The sequence below is a fragment of the Podarcis erhardii genome (assembly GCF_964252035.2).
Source record: "Podarcis erhardii genome assembly, chromosome: 8".
Classification (NCBI taxonomy): domain Eukaryota; kingdom Metazoa; phylum Chordata; class Lepidosauria; order Squamata; family Lacertidae; genus Podarcis; species Podarcis erhardii.
The window spans coordinates 86,654,255-86,675,115 of NC_138499.1; the positions used below are offsets into that span (position 1 = coordinate 86,654,255).

General features: G+C 48.2%; 2 protein-coding genes across 2 annotated transcripts; one reads left to right on the forward strand and one right to left on the reverse strand.

Annotated features, from left to right (window-relative positions):
• Positions 1 to 2,343: 2,343 nt before the first annotated feature.
• Positions 2,344 to 9,893, forward strand: MGME1 (mitochondrial genome maintenance exonuclease 1). Its single transcript, XM_081873558.1, has 5 exons — positions 2,344 to 2,470; positions 2,951 to 3,554; positions 5,816 to 6,035; positions 7,358 to 7,490; positions 9,214 to 9,893. The coding sequence occupies exons 2-5, from the start codon at positions 3,029 to 3,031 to the stop codon at positions 9,358 to 9,360; spliced, it is 1,026 nt and encodes a 341-aa protein (XP_081729684.1). The 5' UTR covers positions 2,344 to 2,470; positions 2,951 to 3,028; the 3' UTR covers positions 9,361 to 9,893.
• Positions 9,894 to 10,930: 1,037 nt separating this feature from the next.
• On the reverse strand, positions 10,931 to 20,659 carry OVOL2 (ovo like zinc finger 2). Its single transcript, XM_081872856.1, has 4 exons — positions 20,281 to 20,659; positions 14,553 to 14,740; positions 13,214 to 13,403; positions 10,931 to 11,990 (listed from the first exon to the last, which is right to left on the reverse strand). The coding sequence occupies exons 1-4, from the start codon at positions 20,642 to 20,644 to the stop codon at positions 11,680 to 11,682; spliced, it is 1,053 nt and encodes a 350-aa protein (XP_081728982.1). The 5' UTR covers positions 20,645 to 20,659; the 3' UTR covers positions 10,931 to 11,679.
• Between the last annotated feature and the right edge of the window lie 202 nt (positions 20,660 to 20,861).

Genomic DNA, 20,861 nt, shown 5'->3' on the forward strand with positions numbered 1-20,861 from the left:
AGGCGGCGGCCCCGCCCCCGCGCTCGCCCTAGAGATAAGAAAAGGGTAGAGGAGCCCCGTTTGCAGCTGCCCGTGCATCTCCTCCTCCTCCCTAAGCCGCCTTGAGTCCCGTGTCCGGGGATGGGGAGGAAAGGTGGGCAGCGCCGGCCGGCCCAGGAGGAGAGCTGAGGGTTAGGACGACAGGACCCACGGGGCAGCAGGTCCCGATGTGGGCTTGGACAACACCCAACACAGCCGAGACCTCTATGGCCCAAGGGCTGCATTAACCCTTCATTAACCTCGCACTGGGCCCATCACCTCCTGGCAAATAGAAGGGGAAGAAAAGGAGGCAGTGAGAGATTTTACTTTCTTGGGCTCCATGATCACTGCAGATGGTGACAGCAGCCACGAAATTAAAAGACGCCTGCTCCTTGGGAGAAAGGCGATGGCAAACCTAGACAGCATCTTAAAAACCTGAGACATCACCTTGCCAACAAAGGTCCGTATAGTTAAAGCTATGGTTTTCCCAGTAGTGATGTATGGAAGTGAAAGCTGGACCATAAAGAAGGCTGGCCTACTCAACTTAGGCATTAGGTACCAATATGTTGGGGGCCCCTTGCTGACAAAGGTCCATATAGTTTAAATTATGGTTTTCCCAGTAGTGATGTATAGAAGTGAGAGCTGGGCCATAAAGAAGGCTGATTGCCAAAGAATTAAAACAAATTCCTTCCAGTAGCACCTTAAAGACCAACTAAGTCAGTTCTTGGTATGAGCTTTCGTGTGCATGCACATTTCTTCAGATACCAAAGAATTGATGCTTTTGAATTCTGGTGCTGGAGGAGACTCTTGAGAGTCCCATGGACTGCAAGGAGATCAAACACATCCATTCTGAAGGAAATCAGCCCTGAGTGCTCACTGGAAGGACAGATCGTGAAGCTGAGGCTCCAATACTTTGGCCACCTCATGAGAAGAGAAGACTCCCTGGAAAAGACCCTGATGTTGGGAAAGATGGAGGGCACAAGGAGAAGGGGACGACAGAGGACAAGATGGTTGGATAGTGTTCTTGAAGCTACCAGCATGAGTTTGACCAAACTGCGGGAGGCAGTGGGAGACAGGAGTGCCTGGCGTGCTCTGGTCCAGGGGGTCACGAAGAGTTGGACACGACAAAACAACTAAACAACAATAACAAACCTCGCAGGAGTCACCTGGCAGCGTGGGTGTGGCCTCCAAATTAGCCCAGCCAGGGCAGACTCCCTGCAGGTGAGCGGAGGGCGGGGGATGAGCTCTGATTCTCAGGTGACTGACCTGACGGCTTGCGAAGGAGGGCACTTTGCATCTCCAGGGGGAAGCCGGCGTGGGGAGGGCCACCCGCATCATGCAACGGCTACGTGGGGGGACATTGGGACGGCTACGTGGGGGGACTGTCCAGGCATGCCGGTGGAGAGGCCGTTTGGGGGCGCTTTGCCGAGGGCCCCCTAAAACCTGGAAGCCTGTCCCTTTGTGGTCAAAGACAAGAGGCTTGGGCGGATCCTTCCCGGCATAGCAAGGACTCCCAACACAGAAAGATTTTACTAAATCGCACTATGCAAAATGGCTTGAAGCACACAAATAACAAAATGCACGCGGAGTAAGGACAGGAACTGTGCTTTGCTTCTGGGTTCCTCCCGTCGGGTGGGCGGGGAGAGGGAAGGGAAAGTTTATTGAAACCCGGAATATTGATCTGAATGGATAATATTCAGTGTTTGAGTTAAAAGTTGTCAATGAACTAGTGGGATCATGTGATCTAATTACTGTACTTTTCCCCCCCATAATGCATATATATCTGAACAAAACAAAATAAAAAAATTCCTTCCAGTAGCACCTTAAAGACCAACTGAGTTAGTTCTAGGTATGAGCTTTCGTGTGCATGCACACTTCTTCAGATCTGAAGAAGTGTGCATGCACACGAAAGCTCATACCTAGAACTAACTCAGTTGGTCTTTAAGGTGCTACTGGAAGGAATTTTTTTATTTTGTTTTGACCATGACAGACCAACACGGCTACCTATCTGTAACTAAATATATCTGAACAGTGAGGCTTCTGCTGGGTGTGTGTGGGGGGTGCATTTTACGGTTCAAAAAGATTTTTGGTTATGTTTCCTTTTCCGGCTTTGGTTTCTTGGGGGAAAGGGGTTTAAGAATGTGCTGAGCGTTTTGACGGTGCTTTTATTTTTTTAAGAAACTATTTTCCCCATGGGGAGATGAAATAAATGGCACTTTACATTAAGAAAAAGAAAAAAGAAACCCGGAATATCCTCCCGCGCGTAGCAATCACCGTGTTCTATCTCTAGCCTTCTCCTTTGCCTCCTGCCGGTCTTCGCTACCGGCGGACAAGGCGGGCGGAAGTGACGTCGTGAGGCGAGCTGCTGAAGGAGGCCGTCGGGGTGTTTGAGGCCGGCGTCGCTCTCGGGGGACGTGGAGGTCGAGCCGGGTGACTCCCGCCTCTTGTTCAGGTGGCTCTTAAGGAGTTGTCTTTCGCTCCAGCCGCTTCCCATTCCGACTGCTCTTCTTCAGGGCTCCGGCTTTATTCAGCTGCGAAAGCGACCGTGGTGACTACAACTCCCATCATCCCTAGCTAGCAGGACTCATGGTCAGGGATGATGGGACTTGTAGTCCGAAAACAGCTGGAGACCCAGGTTTGGGGGGGAAACGGGTTATCTCAGATACTAATTGCACTTCCTTCTGAGCAATTAGCCTCAATGCAGCTAAGAATACATGGTAGTAGTTGGAGAGCCCAATACATTTTAGGATTAAGTTGTACCCCTCTTGCTGGTAAAATGCAATTATTTATTGAATATGTCATACTTTGCTGCACTTCACTGTTACCTCAAAATCTGCTATCTGAAGCATATTTGATGTATCACCCTGACAGTAGTAGTGGCAGACCAGCTGACAGCACACAGCAAATAACCAAAGCTTTTTATATTTAATAGGAAAATTATGGGAAAGTAGAAGCATTTCTCAATGAAACATCTTCTGGAGTCAGCCTTCTGTAAATACTGTCTTGCAGTATGATGTCATTTCTCTGCATTAACAGAAAATGTTGGAGAATCCCAATGTTGTTGAGAGGAATGTTGAACCAGGAAGGATTCAGGTTTAGATCACTTGCTGCTTCGTGCTCTCTCTATGGGAAGAAGAAAACAATCATCCGGTATGAAAACATTGACCAAGAAAAATACAGAGATTTGATCAACTACCTCACATCCTACAAAGACAGTTCTCAAAGACCTGAATTGGTATTTGAAGAAGATAACATGCTAAATGGAACAGAAAGGAAATATAAGAACTCAGACCAGGAGGATGAACCAAAAGTTTGTAGGAACTGGAGTCCTCTAATGAATCCCAATAAGAGCTCTTTGCCTCAAGAAACTGTTCCGGGACCGCCTTTGCAAATCAGTTTGCAAAGGAAAAACTTGGCTAGTGTGACAGCTGTTCTACAACAGACCATGCCTGTGGAGCAAGCTTTTTATCTGGAGAAGTGGAAACAGCGAATGATTCTAGAACTTGGGATAGAGGGTTTTGCTGAATACACTAAAAGTAAGCAATGACTAAATGCATTGAATATCTATCTATCTATCTATCTATCTATATGAGAACATCCTAGGGTGGGTTGATTGAAATCACCAAGAAAAAAAGGGGCGAATTAATCAATGATTCCATGTTCTGAGTTTAGTAGGAATCAGCAATGTAATTTAGTAAAAATCACCACTGCCTTTCCCCTACCCCTTTTCTTTTACTAATGTACACATCAGTAAGTTTAATCTGTCAGTCAAATCAGTGTCAGAAATGGAACCTCATTTTGCTCAACACCCACTCTGTATTTTCTTTCTGTGCTTTGCTATCAAATCTGTGAGCTCTTCCTACCAGGATAAAGTGCAGTTGTTTCAAGACAGCACTTCACACACATCCCTTTCCCTCCCCTTTTCCAACTGTGCAAGCCCATCTGTTTGAACCCCCATCCTAACAACATAAATATAACACACCCAGAAGGGTTTCTGTTGTTGCAAGAACTTTACATTAAGGTCACATAGGACAGGTGCGGCTTAAAAACCTTTTCAGCTGCAGATACTGCATGAGATACAAGCTAAACAAGGGATGAAATTTAAGGGTCACAGCATGCTCACAAATTTGGTTCATTCACCATCTAAAATCAGTCAAGCATGCAGCTGTCGCAAAGTGATTGTTCAAAGAAGTTTGCAGCTCCAGCTTAAGCTGCAGCTGTGACTCAGCTTAAGTGGAGTGGAGTTCAGTAGCAGAAGGAGTCCAGTTACTAGGCAGAGTTTCCAGCAATGTCAGCTTCAGGAAAAGCACCAGTGAGAGGAGCTGGGAACTGAGAGTGGCTTTATTTTCAAGCCACCCTTGTCTAGCACCTTTGTTGTTTGACAAGTGATTTGGGTGGGGTGACACAGCAGACTACAGGTGCCTGTTTTCACTTGTAATGCTAAGTCATAGCTAATGTTAGTAAGCCAGCAACAAACCATGGCTTATTTTCATGAACAAACCATAGTTAAGGGACATAATGTGCAATCCAGGTAAAAGGCACCCATTATAGACTTTATTAGTTTTCAGCAGCTGACTGGCTCAGTAGAAATTGGTACAGGTTGGAACCATTATGGGGGAAGCCACATCAAACTGGACCCTTAACATCAAAAAATGGCCAAAGTCATACTAGAGTCACATTTTGGACCACCGTCTTGATTAAAAATGGTGGCTGGTGGATCAACTTTGATGAAAACTGCTGTGACCACTTTGGGAACCCTTGTGCAGAGTTTGTTTGTTTTTTTTATAAATATTTATTGAAATTTTACAAAATCATAACAAAATACAGCGAAAAAAGAGAAAAGAAAAATACAAGATACAAAAAACAAAAAGTAAATAAAAATAGAAAGAAAAAACAAAAAATCCATTTTTCCTTTTTTAACTTTAAAACTTATTAACTTGTTTCCTTGACCTCCTCACACCTCCCCTTTTTGTATTCCCATTTGCTGATTTCCCATCAAATCAGCAAATCCTTGCCCTCTTTCAATTATCATCGTTAACTTTGTATCTTAACATATTACAACTCAAATATTTTCATCCATCAATTCATTCAATTCATTTTTGCATACTCTTTCTAACTTTGTCACTAATGCCACTTATTTTTAATCCAACATCATTTTAGCATTCATAAATTTTACACTGTTTCTGTAGATAGTCTTTAAATTTCTTCCACTCCTCTTCCACCAGCTCTTCTCCCAGGTCCCTTGTGCAGAGTTTGGCAATGATATCTTGAGAGCTGTCTGAACACACACAGAACCAATGCTAAGGGAGTAGAAGGGACTTTTCTTCAGGAGTCTACTGTGAATCAGGTCATTCTTGGCACTAGAATGCTTAGTTGCTTAGGCTGTTTCCAAATTATTGAGGGTCAGGTGCCTTGGGTCTTGGGTTATGAAGCATTTTCCCTACGAGTCCTAATTTAATAAGATGTTAAGAGAGAGTCCTTGAATGTGCAGTACAGCATATACTGCCCTTCTCTTGATACCCCAAGTTGTCTTCCCCCATTTTTGTTTTTATTACTTTCATACTCTGTATAGTGGACAAATTCTCAAGCCATCAAAATATATAGTAGATGAATATGAACATGCTACTGTTCAGTCACAGCAGTTCATACATTGATCTGCAAGTCATCAAGTTCCGATAAATCAGGTTATGAAATAATATATATGTTCAATATATGTGTGAAATGGTCTGCAGCATTAACCTTGCAAAGCCAAAATTTGAATAATTCCTCGGTATAATTATTTTGTCTTGTTTTGCAGATATATTTCAACAAGGTAAATTATTCCATGCAGCCATGGAAACTTTACTCTTAGCTGAAGAAATCTCTGTGGAGCAGGAAGAAGACACCAATGTATCTGGCTACATAAGAAGTGTGCGGCATGTGCTGGAACATGTTACTGGAGTGAGAGTCCTTGAAAGTGCAGTACAGCATGAGACCCTTCATTACCAAGGCCTAGTGGATTGTGTGGCAGAATATCGGTGAGTGGCTAACTTTGCATAATACTGTACGTGAACGCTCCCAACAATGTTAAATGCTTTAAAGTAATTTTGACTTAGGCATATGCTTTGCTTTCCCATTGAAACCAATGGGACAAAAGTGTCTAACTTCAGGTGCCTTGTGCCCTAAATGTTTAAACTATCTAGATTTATACCTGCCCTATGCTGCAAACTGAGACACAGGAGACCGTATCCCATTCATCCTCTCCCAAACTCTGGGAGTTGAGTCAAGAGTGAAGCCAAGGTAGCTTGCCCAAAGTGACTCAATTAGGTCATCCTTTTCCCTAATAATAAATTGGGTGGCTTTGTGCTTACTAGACCAGCAAAACAGGCCACTCAGAGAAAAAGTGTAGGGGGATTCTGCATAGTTATTGCCACCTAGCTTTTGTACCACCTTTGCATATATTTATTTCATGCTTTAAATGGTTTGTGGTTTTTTATAAAGGTATAATAGCCAAGTACAGTGGTACTTATAGTTATGAACTTAATTCATTCTGGAGGTCCGTTCTTAACCTGAAACTGTTCTTAACTAGAGGCGTGCTGCCACTGCGCTGCTGGCACACGATTTCCGTTCTCATCCTGGGGCAAAGTTCTCAACGAGGTAACTCTTCCAGGTTAGCGGAGTTTGTAACCTGAAGTGTTCGTAACCTGAGGCGTTTGTAACTCAAGGTGCCACTGTAGTAGATTGATAGATTTTACATTTTTTAATTTTACTGCTGTAAAGCTATCTACTATTTGCTGCCATGGCAGCAAAGCTGCAGTACAAGCACCTTTTTTAAAAAAAATTATTAAAACGCACACATAACAAATACATTAAATCTGATTTCAGTGCACTCTTCAGGGGTACTCTGTCCACAATTCTTCACTCTTGAAGGACCCTACATTCCTTAGTCCCTTCATCAGATGAAGTGACTATCAGGAGAGAGACTCCAGAGAGCTTTGGCACATCTAAATTGCCACCTCTGTTGAAGTAACAAAACAGGAGCAGAAGGAGCTGCCTCTGCCTCAGGTAGCTGAGTGGCTTCCACAAGCTCTGCAGCCTGACAACAGCACAAGTCTCCACTCTTCACCTGGGCCCTGGGATGGGCTCTCTTATGTTGTGCTGATTTTAGAAGCACTTGTGTCAGCAATGAGAAACTTCGCTGATGAATTTATACAACCGGAAGCAACAGGGAGCCTCTTGCTCAGTGTGGTGTTGGACAAGCCCTCACCCCCCTCCCTCAGCGAGGAGGGTCTGCAAAAAGCACAAGCATTTTGGCTGGCTGATTCTTAACTGTGTTTTCTTTTTACGCTTGGGCACACAGTGGGAAATTATGTGCAATTGAATGGAAGACATCAGGGAAAGTGAAACCATTTCTTCGGAATACGTTTGACAATCCACTCCAGGTTGCAGCATACATAGGAGCCATTAACCACGATGCCAATTACAACTTTCAGGTCAGTAAACTGGGCAGCTGCTGAGTAGCGTGACAATTCAAATAAGTTTTTGCACTTGCTGCCTCTTATTTCCACATGCTCATTCTGGAGCTGAATCTGTCTTATCCTATGACATTCCAGAAAAATAAGGACAGTGAAGGGTGGGGAGGGCGAAAAGGTGTTGTTCCTATACCTTGGGTGAGCTGGGGCAAAGTACCGTATTTTTCGCCCTATAGGACGCACTTTTTCCCCTCCAAAAATGAAGGGGAAATGTGTGTGCGTCCTATGGGGCGAATGCAGGCTTTCACTGAAGCCTGGAGAGCGAGAGGGGTCGGTGCGCACCAACCCCTCTCGCTCTCCAGGCTTCGCGGACCTCTCCGCAAGCAGCGGGAGCGCTCCCGCTGCTTGCGGAGAGTTGCCTGCATGCCGAAGCCTGCGCGCGCTGAGCTCAGCGCGTCCAGGCTTCGCGGACCTCTCCGCAAGCAGCGGGAGCCAGCCCTGGGCTCCCACGGCTTGCAGAGAGCTGCCTGTTTGGGGACTGGGGTCGGGGGAAGCTCGGGCCTCCCCCACCCCAGCCCCGCGCCTGGGGGGGAAATAATTTTTTCCCCTTTATTTCCCCCCCCCCCAAAAAAAACTAGGTGCGCCTTACGGGACGGTGCGTCCTATAGGGCGAAAAATACGGTAGTTTGTTTGCTTAGTTTCTGTAAGGGCATGGGGTAAGAGAGGCCTCTTCCTGCTCTCCTCCAGAAGGAAACCAGGTAAGTTGCCTGAGTAAGGACTGAGCTAATAGAAAAAGCTTCCTCCACCCACAGAGACCTCTATCACTCACTTGCCCAACCCACACTGTAGTGTTAGCTCTGTGTGCATGTGTCAGGGGTTCAGGAGCAGAGGCAAAGCAGAGTGAGCAAATCGAAAGTGAGGAGGAGGAGTACGAAGGGGGAGCAGGCAGTGACAGTGGGCAGAGTCAATCCACAAGCCTCTCTAGCGAATCGGAGGACTCACAGAAGGGAGCACCGATGGCCAGAGCGAGGGGGGTTCCAGGGGGGAAGCCCCAGGAGGGAGGGGCCAGCGGGGAGTCCCTGAGCAGCAGTTGGAAATCAGGACCAGCTTCTCCACCAGAGCGCAGTGGGGAGGGGGAGTCCCAGGAGTCGGGACCAGTGTTCTCATCTCCAGCGGGAGGAGAGGAGTCAGGCTTGGCAACGCCCACATCAGGGAGCGGGGAAACAGTCAGAAGGAAAGTTACCGGCTGGGCGCGCGCGCCAAGTTCAAATGTACAGGAGAGCGGCACAGCAGGGAGTCCTGACAGGGAGCCAGGTCCTAAAGCCCGCCGAAAGGAAGGGCGAGACTCAGGGGGGTCAGCGTCAGAGGAATCCAGGAAGGAGATAAGATCAGAGGGCAGAAGGACCCAGAGGAGGAAAGAACAGCGTAGGAGGTGGAGCAAGGCTAGAATCTTAAACTGGTGTGGGTTCAGCAGCGAGTCAGAGGGAACTTAGCCGGTCTAGCGTCAAGACATGGGTCTGCGCGCCCAGAGCTTGGAAATGGAAACTAAACTTCAATAAAGACTTTTGTATATGACATCCACTGGGCGCTGGTCCTCTGTGAGCTGGGACCTAGCGGCAGGCCTGACAGCATGTCTAGCAAATTCATTCTGTAGAAAGAGTCGAAGACTAAGTCTAGAACAAAAAAGTCACTTTGCTGAGCATTTCGCTTGCATAACCTCTCCTGAACTTGCTTTGTTCCTCAGGTTGACTGTGGCCTCCTTGTGGTCGCCTACAAAGATGGTTCTCCTGCACATGCACATTACATAGACTCTGAGCTATGCTGTCAGTACTGGAACAAGTGGCTGCTTCGCCTGGAAGAATATAAAGAGAAAGACTTTGGAATTGTGTGACCCTTTTTAAATTTAAGTCCCTTTGAGGCAGATTCGCTTTTTTTACTTTGAAGCAAATGGAGGAACTAAATGCTACCAGGAAAACATAGTGGGTGGTATTAAGCTAAGAGTTGCTCATTCTGGCAGCCATGGTTGCATACAGAATTTCCCTTCTGATTAATTCTGCCTAGCTGGGTTCAATGGACTGCCTGGGCCTCTCATGCAGGGAGCACAGCTGTGCCTTCTCCCTCTGACCAGTCATTTTCATCCCACCCCCAGTCCCCTAGGGGGTTCCCCAGCTGGCGCCCCCACCACTCTTTTGCATCCATGACAGGTGATTAACAACTCCCATCATGGTGAAAAGATCTTATGCTGGGTTTACTGTAAAAGAAAAGGGTGGCTAGAATTCTTCTTGACACGAAAACCAGTCGTCCCTGGGGTCAGGACTGCTCCTGCTGTAGAGGGATTCCACTGTAATTTCCATTGCGTGAAAAGTTTATAATGTGAATCATATTCCAAGCAGCAGATTAAATTTGAAATTGCACAAACGCTGACCGCCTTGCTCCAAACTGTTGAGGTGCTGTTTTGAGGTGACCTGACTACAAACAATAAATTCTAGGAAGACGTTGCCTGAATGAAAAATGGTTTGCATAGATGGATTACATTGTGTTCCCAGGACATAGCTCTGATTCAATAGCTAATTAATTGTAGTTGTTGTTATTATTATTAATTATTTATTATTTATACCCCACCCACCTGGCTGGGTTTCCCCATCCACTCTGGGCAGCTTCCAAAAGAACACTAAAATACAATAACCTATTAAACATTAAAAGCTTCCCTAAACAGGGCTGCCTTCAGATGTCTTCTAAAAGTTTGGTAGTTATTTTTCTCTTTGACATCTGGTGGGAGGGCGTTCCACAGGGCAGGTGCCACTACCGAGAAGGCCCTCTGCCTGGTTCCCTGTAACTTGGCTTTTTGTAGTGAGGGAACCACCAGAAGGCCCTCGGTGCTGGACCTCAGCGTCCGGGCAGAACGATGGGGGTGGAGACACTCCTTCAGGTATACTGGGCCGAGGCCGTTTAGGGCTTTAAAGGTCAGCACCAACACTTTGAATTGTGCTCAGAAACGTACTGGGAGCCAGTGTCGGTCTTTCAAGACCGGTGTTATATGGTTATATAGCTGTGTGGAAATCCACACTTAAATCTATTGCTAATTTGGGTTCCATTCCAAAGCTAGCCAAGAGCCACCTGAGGATACAGTTGAGGTCCTGCCCTACTAGCAGAGAGGGAAGTCTGATGCAGGGAGGGGACTTACGCCACCCCATCCCACCCCAGTAAGCCTGCGGAAAGCTCCACAGCCATGGATGCCCTGCTGGTGTGGGAGCTGGGCATTGGACGTACACCTCCATGACTGAGGATCCACAGGCACCTAAGCCCTTTTGTTCCCCGACATGCCCCCAGAAGCACCTTTCTGACACCAGCAGCCCTTGAGCTAGCATAGCTCAGTTCTCTTCCCACTAAGCACAATGGGAGCTGGGTGGACACCACAGAGGGAGCGCCACCACAAGCTTGGACACAAACATGCTTTCAAATAGAGTCATAAATAACTTTATTGGAATATTTCATAGCAGGCTTTGGTTTTTTGGTGGGGAGGGGGAATACAAATGATGGTTAGTGTGTTATTGACAAAAATATTTTATTTGAATTCTAGGCCAGTTACCTGTATTCAAATTAAATACAGTTATTTTGGTCAAATACGTTATAGCTGTAGGCAACGGTTTCTTTATCAAAGGCACGTATTAGATGTCTGTACAAAGGCTGAGAGAGAACGAAGCACAATTCAGATTATGCTATGTACTGTACTGTGTTCGCCCCATACTGGGGAGATTTTATTCACGTTCAGAAATTAAGTACCCAGACAGTTTGATCAGACCAGGTTGAGTGCTGTCTTCCTTTTGAATTCAGTTCTGGTCAGGGTCGCCATGTCTCCTAGAGTTCAGAGAATAGGGAGCTAAAGGATGGCGCTTTGCAACTCAGAAGGTAAATCCTGCAAGGTTACGAGCAGAGTTTAGTGACATAGGCTGAAGGCAGCACCTGACAGGTCGAGGGAAGAATCTGATATAATGGGCCTGTGTGTACTAACAGTGAGAATAGTTGAAAACTCTTAAGCCAAACAGACGCTAGCTTGCCTGCCCAAGAGATTTCAGTCTTCCCTTCCTCTAGAGATTTCAACAGGGCCACTAAAACCCTGAAACGTTTTGTCAGACCATGACACTTGGCAACCTGACTTCAGACAATTGTAAACTTCCAACTCATTTGGCCACTACAATGCAGTGAAGTATTACTGTTGCTCCCTAGTCTCTTCTGGGCTCATCTCCATTGGAGAGATCGGTTTGTTTTGCAAAACAGCTGCAAGTTTTTTGGATGTTTTCTTCAGAAGAGCACTTCCAGGATGAACATTACTGATGTGCATGTACAAGTCCTCTTGGGTTGGGCCTGTGTAGCCACAATCTTCACAGACATACAGTTTATCTCTTCGTTGTTTGTAAGCATATTGTTGCTGCACTCCGTGGATCTTTTTAAGGTGTGATTCCAGGGAACAACGCTGGGTAAAGGCTTTGTTGCAGATCTCGCATTTGTATGGGCGGATTCCTGAAATGTAATTTTTAGGAACTTTAAGGAACATTCTAAAAATAATCCCCAGCATTTAACTCCATTACATACGTTTACAGATTTGATCACTGCAAACTGTAGCTGATGATGTTGTATGTTGTAATCTTTGGGGGAAAGGGCTGAAAGTGGTACAGGCCACAAAATTAATATTTCTGCATAACTCAGAAATTTGCTTCTATCCTTTATAGCTGAAAATATATGTTTGAAAATACTTATAAGGGAGAAACTGGGTAATATTTATAATAGTTGCACCAGGCTTCCATGTCTTGCATAGCTTCTTTTCCCTCCCCAAAGCTGTCAAAACTAGAGGGGAAGTCTAGAAATTAGTGTAAAAATGCATAATTATATAAATTAGAAAAAATATGAACGTTTGGAAAATAAAGGGTGCTGGAGAGCTCAAGATTAACAGTGCAGTATTTGCAATAGCTGAACGCTGCCTTTTAATTTGAAACGAACACAAAACAGTGTTAGTATTTGCTGCTCCTTTTCAGAGGAATACAGTAGGCTTGCAACTTACGCTAGGGTTACGTTCTGGGGGGTTGCTTGTAAAGCCAAAATCGTGTATAATCAAAACAACCTTGGTGGAACCACCCCTGCTTCCCTGAAGGCAGCAGTCCTTTCTCTCTACCTTGCTTACCGGGCTCTGGATGCTCTTAGAACTCATGTTGAACCTTCCCAGAATCCAGAAGAGCTTTTTAGCACTCTGCCTTGTGTGTGTCTAATTGGTGCGTTTTCAGCCACCTGGCCACCAGGCACATAAAGCTGTGGTTGCAAGGGCTTAAACGTGTGCAAGCTGCAAGTTGCTTGTTAGCAACCTTAGATGAGGAGGGGTGGGGAAAGAGGTCATGGCCAGTGATACCAGTGGGGTAAAATCACTAGAGAAGGGTGCAGAGCAGGGCCAGCAAGAGCATGTGGCCTGGGCAGATTTCCACAGTTGGACACTGAGGTCTTGGGGTCCATACTTGTGCCCTGGCCCTGAAGTCCCCCACTCCTTTTGAACCAGAAGCTACTTGGTGTGTTCATATGCAAAAAGCAAATGGGCTTATCTGTTTTATCATTGAGATTTCTAAGCTGCTCTGGGAACTTTTCTTTCCCCCCTGAAGAGTAGAAGAAAAATCCTTTAAATCAATACACAAACAGTCAATAGATCAAACTTTCCTATGGACATTGCGAAGGAATGGAAAGTGCACCTCATTTCTTACCTGTATGTGTCCTTACGTGTCTTTTCAGATCAAAAGTATCATTGAATCCTTTCCCACAGAAGGTGCACAAGTGCCTCTTCACTTGACTGTGACACTTGGTGTGGCGGTTCAGCATGCGCTGCAGGCGAAATCCTTTGCCGCATAGCTCACAGTTGTACAACAAGGCCTCTCCACAAGTGCCAGTCGTGAACTAAGAGAGGAAAATAAAACAGGATCTTAAGAGTCACAGGTCCTAACTGAGGAGCTGGGAAGGTCCCTCAGAGAACTAAAGTATGTCCTGGAGCAAGCCTGCAGAACTTTAGGTCTGCCAATCTGCAACTGACAAACTGTGCCTGCCCGTTGCCTTATTTCCTTGGGATAATGACATATAGATGTTTAAAAATATAAAATTTAAACATAATTTCTTATCAGACAACTTTTGTGATCCCCTTCTGCTCCTCTACTGGAATGTTAACTCACATGATTTCTTATTTCTCACAAGTTTAGTGTGGATGATAACATGGAGGTAGGGATATGGAGGCCAGATCCTTACTGCGAGGAGCATGAAAAAGCAGTCTCCCAATACTGCTCCCTGGACCCAGTACTACTCCCTGGGTGGAGACGCTTCTTCAGGTATACTGGGCCGAGGCAGTTTAGGGCTTTAAAGCTCAGCACCAACACTTTGAATTGTGCTTGGAAAAGTATAGTGGTACCTCAGGTTAAGAAATTCATTCTGGAGGTCTGTTCTTAACCTGAAACTGTTCCTCATTAGCACCACTTTAGCTAATGGGGCCTCCTGCTGCCACTGCGCCACCACTGCACAATTTCTGTTCTCATCCTGAAGCAAAGTTCTTAACCCGAGGTAATATTTCTGGGTTAGCAGAGTCTGTAACCTGAAGCATATGTAACCTGAAGTGTATGTAACCCGAGGTACCACTGTACTGGGAGCCAATGTAGGTCTTTCAAGACTGGTGTTATGTGGTCTCGGCGGCCGCTCCCAGTCACCAGTCTAGCTGCCGCATTCTGGATTAGTTGTAGTTTCCAGGTCACCTTCAAAGGTAGCCCCACATAGAGTGCATTGCAGTAGTCCAAGAGGGAGATAACCAGAGCATGCACCACTCTGGCGAGACAGTCCGTGGGCAAGTAGGGCCTCAGCCTGCGTACCAGGTGGAGTTGGTAGACAGCTGCCCTGGACACAGAGTTGACCTGCGCCTCCATGGACAGCTGCATGTCCAAAATGACTCCCAGGCTGCGCACCTGGTCCTTCAGGGGCACAGTTATCCCATTCAGGGCCAGGGAGTCCTCCACACCAGCCCGCCTCCTGTCCCCTGACCACCAGTGACCTTCATTCAGTCTGTACCTTGATTTTGGATCTGACTGTGGGTCGGTTCACTGCTGAGTCCAGAAGCGCCTCCTCTGGTGTGGATTCAGGAGCCGAGGTGTTGGCAGCCTCTGTGTCCCTGCTGCTGCTGCTGCTGCTGCTGCTACTGCTGCTGCTCTCTAAGCTGCAGCTATCTTCACTGCTGAGAAGGGCATGCTTCACCTCTCCTGGAGATTGAGCACACGGTTAAATGACAGAAACAGGGAGCATTCATATGCATAATGATTTTTGCATCATACTCCTGGAATTACTCACTTATTTGATAGGGCCTGATCTGTTTCACAGACTTGGGATACAGAACAATCAGCTAATCATTATGCATCACACCTGACTTTAAAAAGCCAGTTTCAGTCTGTGTGTTAAGATTCCCAGAGTTTGAAGCAGGAACTACTGTCCTCCTCCTGACATTGTTTTCCCACACCAGCCTCATCCTCTGATATCTGCATAACACAGTTGTCTGCAAAATACCTCCTACACCTGAGCAGCTTGTCTGGGCTCCTTTATTTAAAAACACCGCCAGGAGACTGGATAACAACACTATAAGGTTGTCACAAGCTTCTGTAGAATCATATGGAATCAGGTTACAAAAAAGGAGATTCCGACTACATCAAGAAGAACTTTCTGAGGGCAAGAGCTGTTCGACAGTGGAACTGTCTCCCTTGGGAGGTGGTGGACTCCTTCCTTGGAGGTTTTTAAGCAGAGGTTGGATGGCCATCTGTCAGGCATGCTTTAGCTGAAATCCCTGCATTGCAAGGGGTTGGACTAGAGGAAGAGTCCCGTCTAACTCTACAATTCTATGATTTCCCCTGTCTCTCTCCTGACAGAGGTCACCACCAGGGCCGTCTTACCCATAGGCGCTAGGGGTGCGGGACACCCAGGCAGCAGACTCTCAAGGGTGCCAGGCCGAGAGTCCAGGGCCCGAAAGTTGAGTCCGGGGAAGAGCCTGCCCATCGGTCAGAGCGCCACAGTGGGCTCTTCTGCTATGGGCAGCTCTGCGCCCCGAGTTCAGGGGTGACTGAGCCAGTGAGACGCTGAGGCAGCCAGCCGGTTCTACCCTTCTGCGCGCCTGGGACTGGGCAACTGGGGGGGGGGCGCCAGGCGGATCTTTGCACCCCAGCGCCGCATATGCTACCCGCATATGATACCCTATCATATAGGGTGACCAACACAGTTTCTGTGCCAAAACCAGGCCTAAACCCCGATTGAAATGGGTATTGAAAATCAGTTTCCTCCAAGAGTGCCTGGATCTGGTCTGCAACCACCCAATTAATAACCTTGCCCAAGAATGGGAGAATAGCAGTTGTAGTTCCTTATATGTTCTGAGTCCAGTGAGGGTTTCTTAAGGAGTGGTTTTACCACTGCTTCCTTCAAACAGGCACACTGCTTCCTTCAAACAGGCAGAGACCAGCCCCGTGTCGTAGGGAGGCATTGCTCACCTTCCTGGCCTTGGAAGAGAAGAACAAAGACCCCTGATGCAAAGGCTGTGATGTGAGCACAGTTCAAGCAGACTTTGCCCATTTTTGCTCATGCTGCCAATAATATCAAAGAGGCCTCTGCAGTTGTTCCATGTGTGATGATCACCCCCAGCTCTGGCACTGAAATCTCTCAGCAGGAATAGGTGTTTGGAGGCTGGAACTTTCCTGATAGCCTGGTCTACTTTCTCCTAGAACTGGTCCTTGGTCTGTATGCCAATGCACACAGTGGCAGCATGGATGCTCAAGGTGTTGACCAACCCGGAGGTGCCTGAGAGACGGAGGGAAAGCAAGTGTTCTGATCCCTCGGTGGGTGGTTCTGTCACAAACAGAAGGGAGCCCCTCACTGTGAGGCTTATGTGGGGAATACGTGGTTCTTCCAGATGCCCTCCTTGGCAGAAAAATGTGTCCTTCTCTCGGAGGCTGCCATTCCAAGCTAGTATGGTCTCCTGTAAAATGTTGACGTTGAATGTTTTCAGCTCATGGTCAATGATGGTTGTCTTCCATGAGTCACCAACCTGCAGCAGGTCACTGGATAAGCCAGGACGCATGGTCCTGATGTTCCAGCTTACTAAGTGCAGGAGGTAGCCGTGTTGGTCTGCCATAGTCAAAACAAAAAAAATTCCTTCCAGTAGCACCTTAAAGACCAACTAAGTCAGTTCTTGGTATGAGCTTTCGTGTGCATGCACACTTCTTCAGATACACTGAAACAGAAGTTTCCAGACCCTTCTATATAGTGAGAAGATGGGGAGGGGTACTTCTGTTTCAGTGTATCTGAAGAAGTGTGCATGCACACGAAAGCTCATACCAAGAACTGACTTAGTTGGTCTTTAAGGTGCTACTGGAAGGAATTTTTTTGTTTTGACTAAGTGCAGGAGGGTTTGTTTATTTTCTTTGTTGCCTGATGCTGTGGTTGAGTCCACTTGCCGGGTGATACTTTGGGTTCCAAACATTCACTGAAGAAGGTGGACAGTGCCAGATTGGCACTTTATTGACTGAGGGCTGCCTGGCCTCAGGTGAGCAGTAGCTGACCAGTTCGATGCAATTATTTTTCCCACCAATGAAGGCAACCCAAAGATCTTGTACCTTACACCAGTCAGGTTGAGCTTATATCTTATAACGGCCTCCCATGTTGTTTGTGCTGCATTCGCAACACTAAAGCGACCTCTCCAGGGCGCAAACCTGGGCAATGTATGTGGAGGTCCTGGGCTGCCCAGATGACAAGCCCTCACTGATGTGGTCCAAAGGAAAGCAAAACATTTGGCCCCAGCTTGGCTGCAGGAATTGCCAGAAGGAGACATATAAGGCGCCATACAACTGCCTTAGGGACTCCACTGCAGATTTGTGTAGGGTTTACTCCTTGGCCTTCTTTCAAAGATGTCCTGCAAGGCAGTGGATACTAATTATTCCTCAGAACTTACTCTGAAGCCTGTCTCATGAATGAGTATAGCCACAAGGCAGTAAGGGTTTAAGATCACAGTTTTCTTTCTCTTTGGTGGGCTACCTTCCTAGGTTAATGAGCCCCATCTGCCCCTCATTTCCCCAACAGCAAGTGCAGAAACCTCCTTCTCGACTGATGTCAAATGTGGAGGGTCCTTACCCAAGAGATGTTGTTTGCAGAGGATGCAGCCTTGACAGCACATTCAGAGGAAGACCTGCCATTTTGCCCCAAGCTTGCAGGGCATTCAGTCGGCCTTACTGTCAGCCTGATGAAACATCATGCGTCAGGATGTCACCAGCACTAAACACATCCGCACTGGTGACCACACACTTGAGGCGGTAGATGATTTTGTCTACCTGGTTTCCACCATAACCAGAAACCTCTCCATTGATGCTAAGCTGGACAAGCGTACTGGCAAGGCAGTTATGGCAATGGCCGTAAGGGTATGGGAGAATGAGATGCTAATGTCCAACACCAAGATGAAAGTCTCCCAGGCGTGTGTGTTGAGCAGGCTGCTTTATGGAAGTGAATTGAGGGTAACTAACAACCGTCAGAAGTGACACTTCAACGCCTTTCACATGCGCTGTTTTGGGAAGATTCTGGGCATGGCAGGGCAGTTTCCAACGAAGATGTGCTCTTCCAAGACTACATTCCTAGCATGTTTGCACTTCTGTCTCAGTGATGGCTTGGTCAAGAACATAGAATGGAAGGTGGCAGGATCCCCAAGCATGTGCTGGTTTAAGGCACCAGACCCATTGGCAAGGCAGGCAACATCAACTCCACCATGTGGGAATCCTTTGCAGGCAATCACAGTGTCTTCAGACAGGCAGGCCTGTATCCCCAGCAGTGACCACAGGTAGAATGACCATTAAGAGCAGAGGTGCTGGGTTGCTCCCAAGATCAGTGTGCATTGTGTACATGTGAATCATGCACATGACACAGGAGGCTGAGTGTTCAGCCACTGGACCTGCATCGCTCAACGTGCACAGGGATGCCTGAAGACTGAGGAGCCCCAACCTCCTTAAAACAAATATTGAGGGGGCCGAGGAGCCTTTGGCCCCCTAGATCTGGTAGACGTGGCTAGGAAGAGAAACACCCTAGTGCACCTGTAGCAGCGCATGCCTTCATGCTTGTAAGTGAAATGGAGAATTCTCCTAATCTACAGTTAATGGCAATGCTCTGGAATGGGGGTGGGGTAATTTGAGATGAAAGTTACTGAAAGTGAAATAGTGAACTTCCGAAACAAAAAATTCCTTCCAGTAGCACCTTAAAGGCCAACTAAGTTAGTTCTAGGTATGAGCTTTGGTGTGCATGCACACTTCTTCAGATACACAGTTTCTTGGTGAGGTTGATGGACTTCCATTTCATGCGGCTCAATGTGGTGCCTTCCATAGTTCCAGTTACAGATAGGTAGCCGTGTTGGTCTGCCATAGTCAAAACAAAAAATTCCTTCCAGTAGCACCTTAAAGACCAACTAAGTCAGTTCTAGGTATGAGCTTTCGTGTGCATGCACACTTCTTCAGATACACACATCGTGCATGCACACGAAAGCTCATACCTAGAACTAACTTAGTTGGTCTTTAAGGTGCTACTGGAAGGAATTTTTTGTTTTGACTATGGCAGACCAACACGGCTACCTATCTGTAAGTGATCTTCCGAATGAGGGCTGATGAACTCGGGGCCATTCACTTTCCTCTTCTCGGGATCCCCACCGGGCAGTCCGACCTGGAGCGCGGGGCTGCTGCCTTCAGGGGCGGCGCGGCAAACAAAGGCGCTCCCTCCCGAGGCCTGTTTGATCTCAGGGCGGGTCCCGGGGCCGCCCGGCGCCTCGCCCGCCGCAACCGGCAGCGCTCGGCCCGCCGTCGAGCGCAAAGGTCACCGCGCTCCGCCTCCAGCGCCCCCCGCCGCCCGCTCCCAACGAGGCGCAAGCTCCCGCGTCGTCGTGACACGTGTTTCGTTTGCCCTTTCGGGGAAGGCAGCCCTCGAGTCGCGCGCGCGCCAGGCTAGCAGCCCTCCCGCGCGGCTTTTCTCCGCGGCTCTTGTTCAAAGCCAGCGAGGGCCGCTCGGTCTCTCTCTGGTCGTGTGAAAGCGTGACACGCGGTCCCTTCCCGGCCGAGAGCCGCCGCCGAAGCCCCGCCCCTGACCTCAGGACCCCCGAGACCGCCGCAATCCGCCGAAAGGGCGGCTCAAAGCGGGAGCCAACCAATGTTTGCTTCGGAGTGAGTTCACTTCTGAGTGTACACGATTCGGATGGGGCTGCGATCCGATTCGCGTTAACTTGGCCCGAAGGAAGCCTCGTGGAACTCGGCGGCGGGGCAGCATTGATGAGCAGCCCGGCGGAGACTGGCCGGCCCGGGACTCCCGTCCCGTCCCGCCTGCTCCGAAGCGTGTCTACTCCGAAGTAACTCCTATTGACTTCGGTACGGCTCGCTCCCGGGGAAAGGAGGTTGGGGCTGCAGCCGAAAACGTTATAACTTCTCCTGCGGAAACCGATTTCAGATCCGCCAGGGCTTAGCCGCAGAAACTTTTCAATGCCGGACTCGGCGCTAACGTCTACGAAGTGATAGCAAAGGTGCATCGAAGCATACGCAGAGTTCTCTCCTCTGCCCGTTGCTTGGGTCCCCTGCGGCCAGGATTCAGAGCCGGTCTCAATCCGGCTTCCAAGCTGTTTGGGGCAACTGCTGCCTCCTGGAGAAGAGCCTAACCGGTTTGGGGGGAGCGGCGGGAGGAGCCCGGCTGAGGCCGAGGTGCGGTGGCGGGGGGGCGGCCAGGTGTGCTGCTTCCTCCGCCTTACCTGGGACATAGGTGTCGGCCCTCTCTTCGTCGGGCAGCTCGTCCCAGCTGCGACTGGCCGGCAGCGGGTTCCTCCTCTTCACCAGAAATACTCTGGGCATGATGAGATCCGCGATTTCCCCTTTCCTCCTGGCCGATCCGTTTTCTGGGAACTCCGCCCTTCCCTGGGGTTCCAGGTGAGGCGCGCTGGCAAGGGGTCGCGGCTTCTGGTGGCGCCCCCCGGCCCGATCCCCCTCCTCCAGGAGAGCAAGAGACCCCACGCCGGAGCCGGAGGTGCCCCCCTTCACCCCCACCCCCTTTCCAAAGGTGTATCTGAGCGAAGGCACCACCAGGAAACTTGGAGGGAGCATGCGTGCTGCAAACATAACGGTGTCAACAAGCTTCTCTACCTGTCCGACCGGTTGGAGCAGCTGCTTTGTTCCAGCCCTTCCTTAGGCATGAATGTTTGCAAAGAATGTAACGTCTGAAAATGAGGAGGGGGGATTCCTAGGACCGTAGACTTCCCTCCCCAGGTCATTTTTGTCACCAGCAAGAGCAAGCACCCCTTTTCCTGACAGCAGCGGAGACCCCCCCACCGACCCA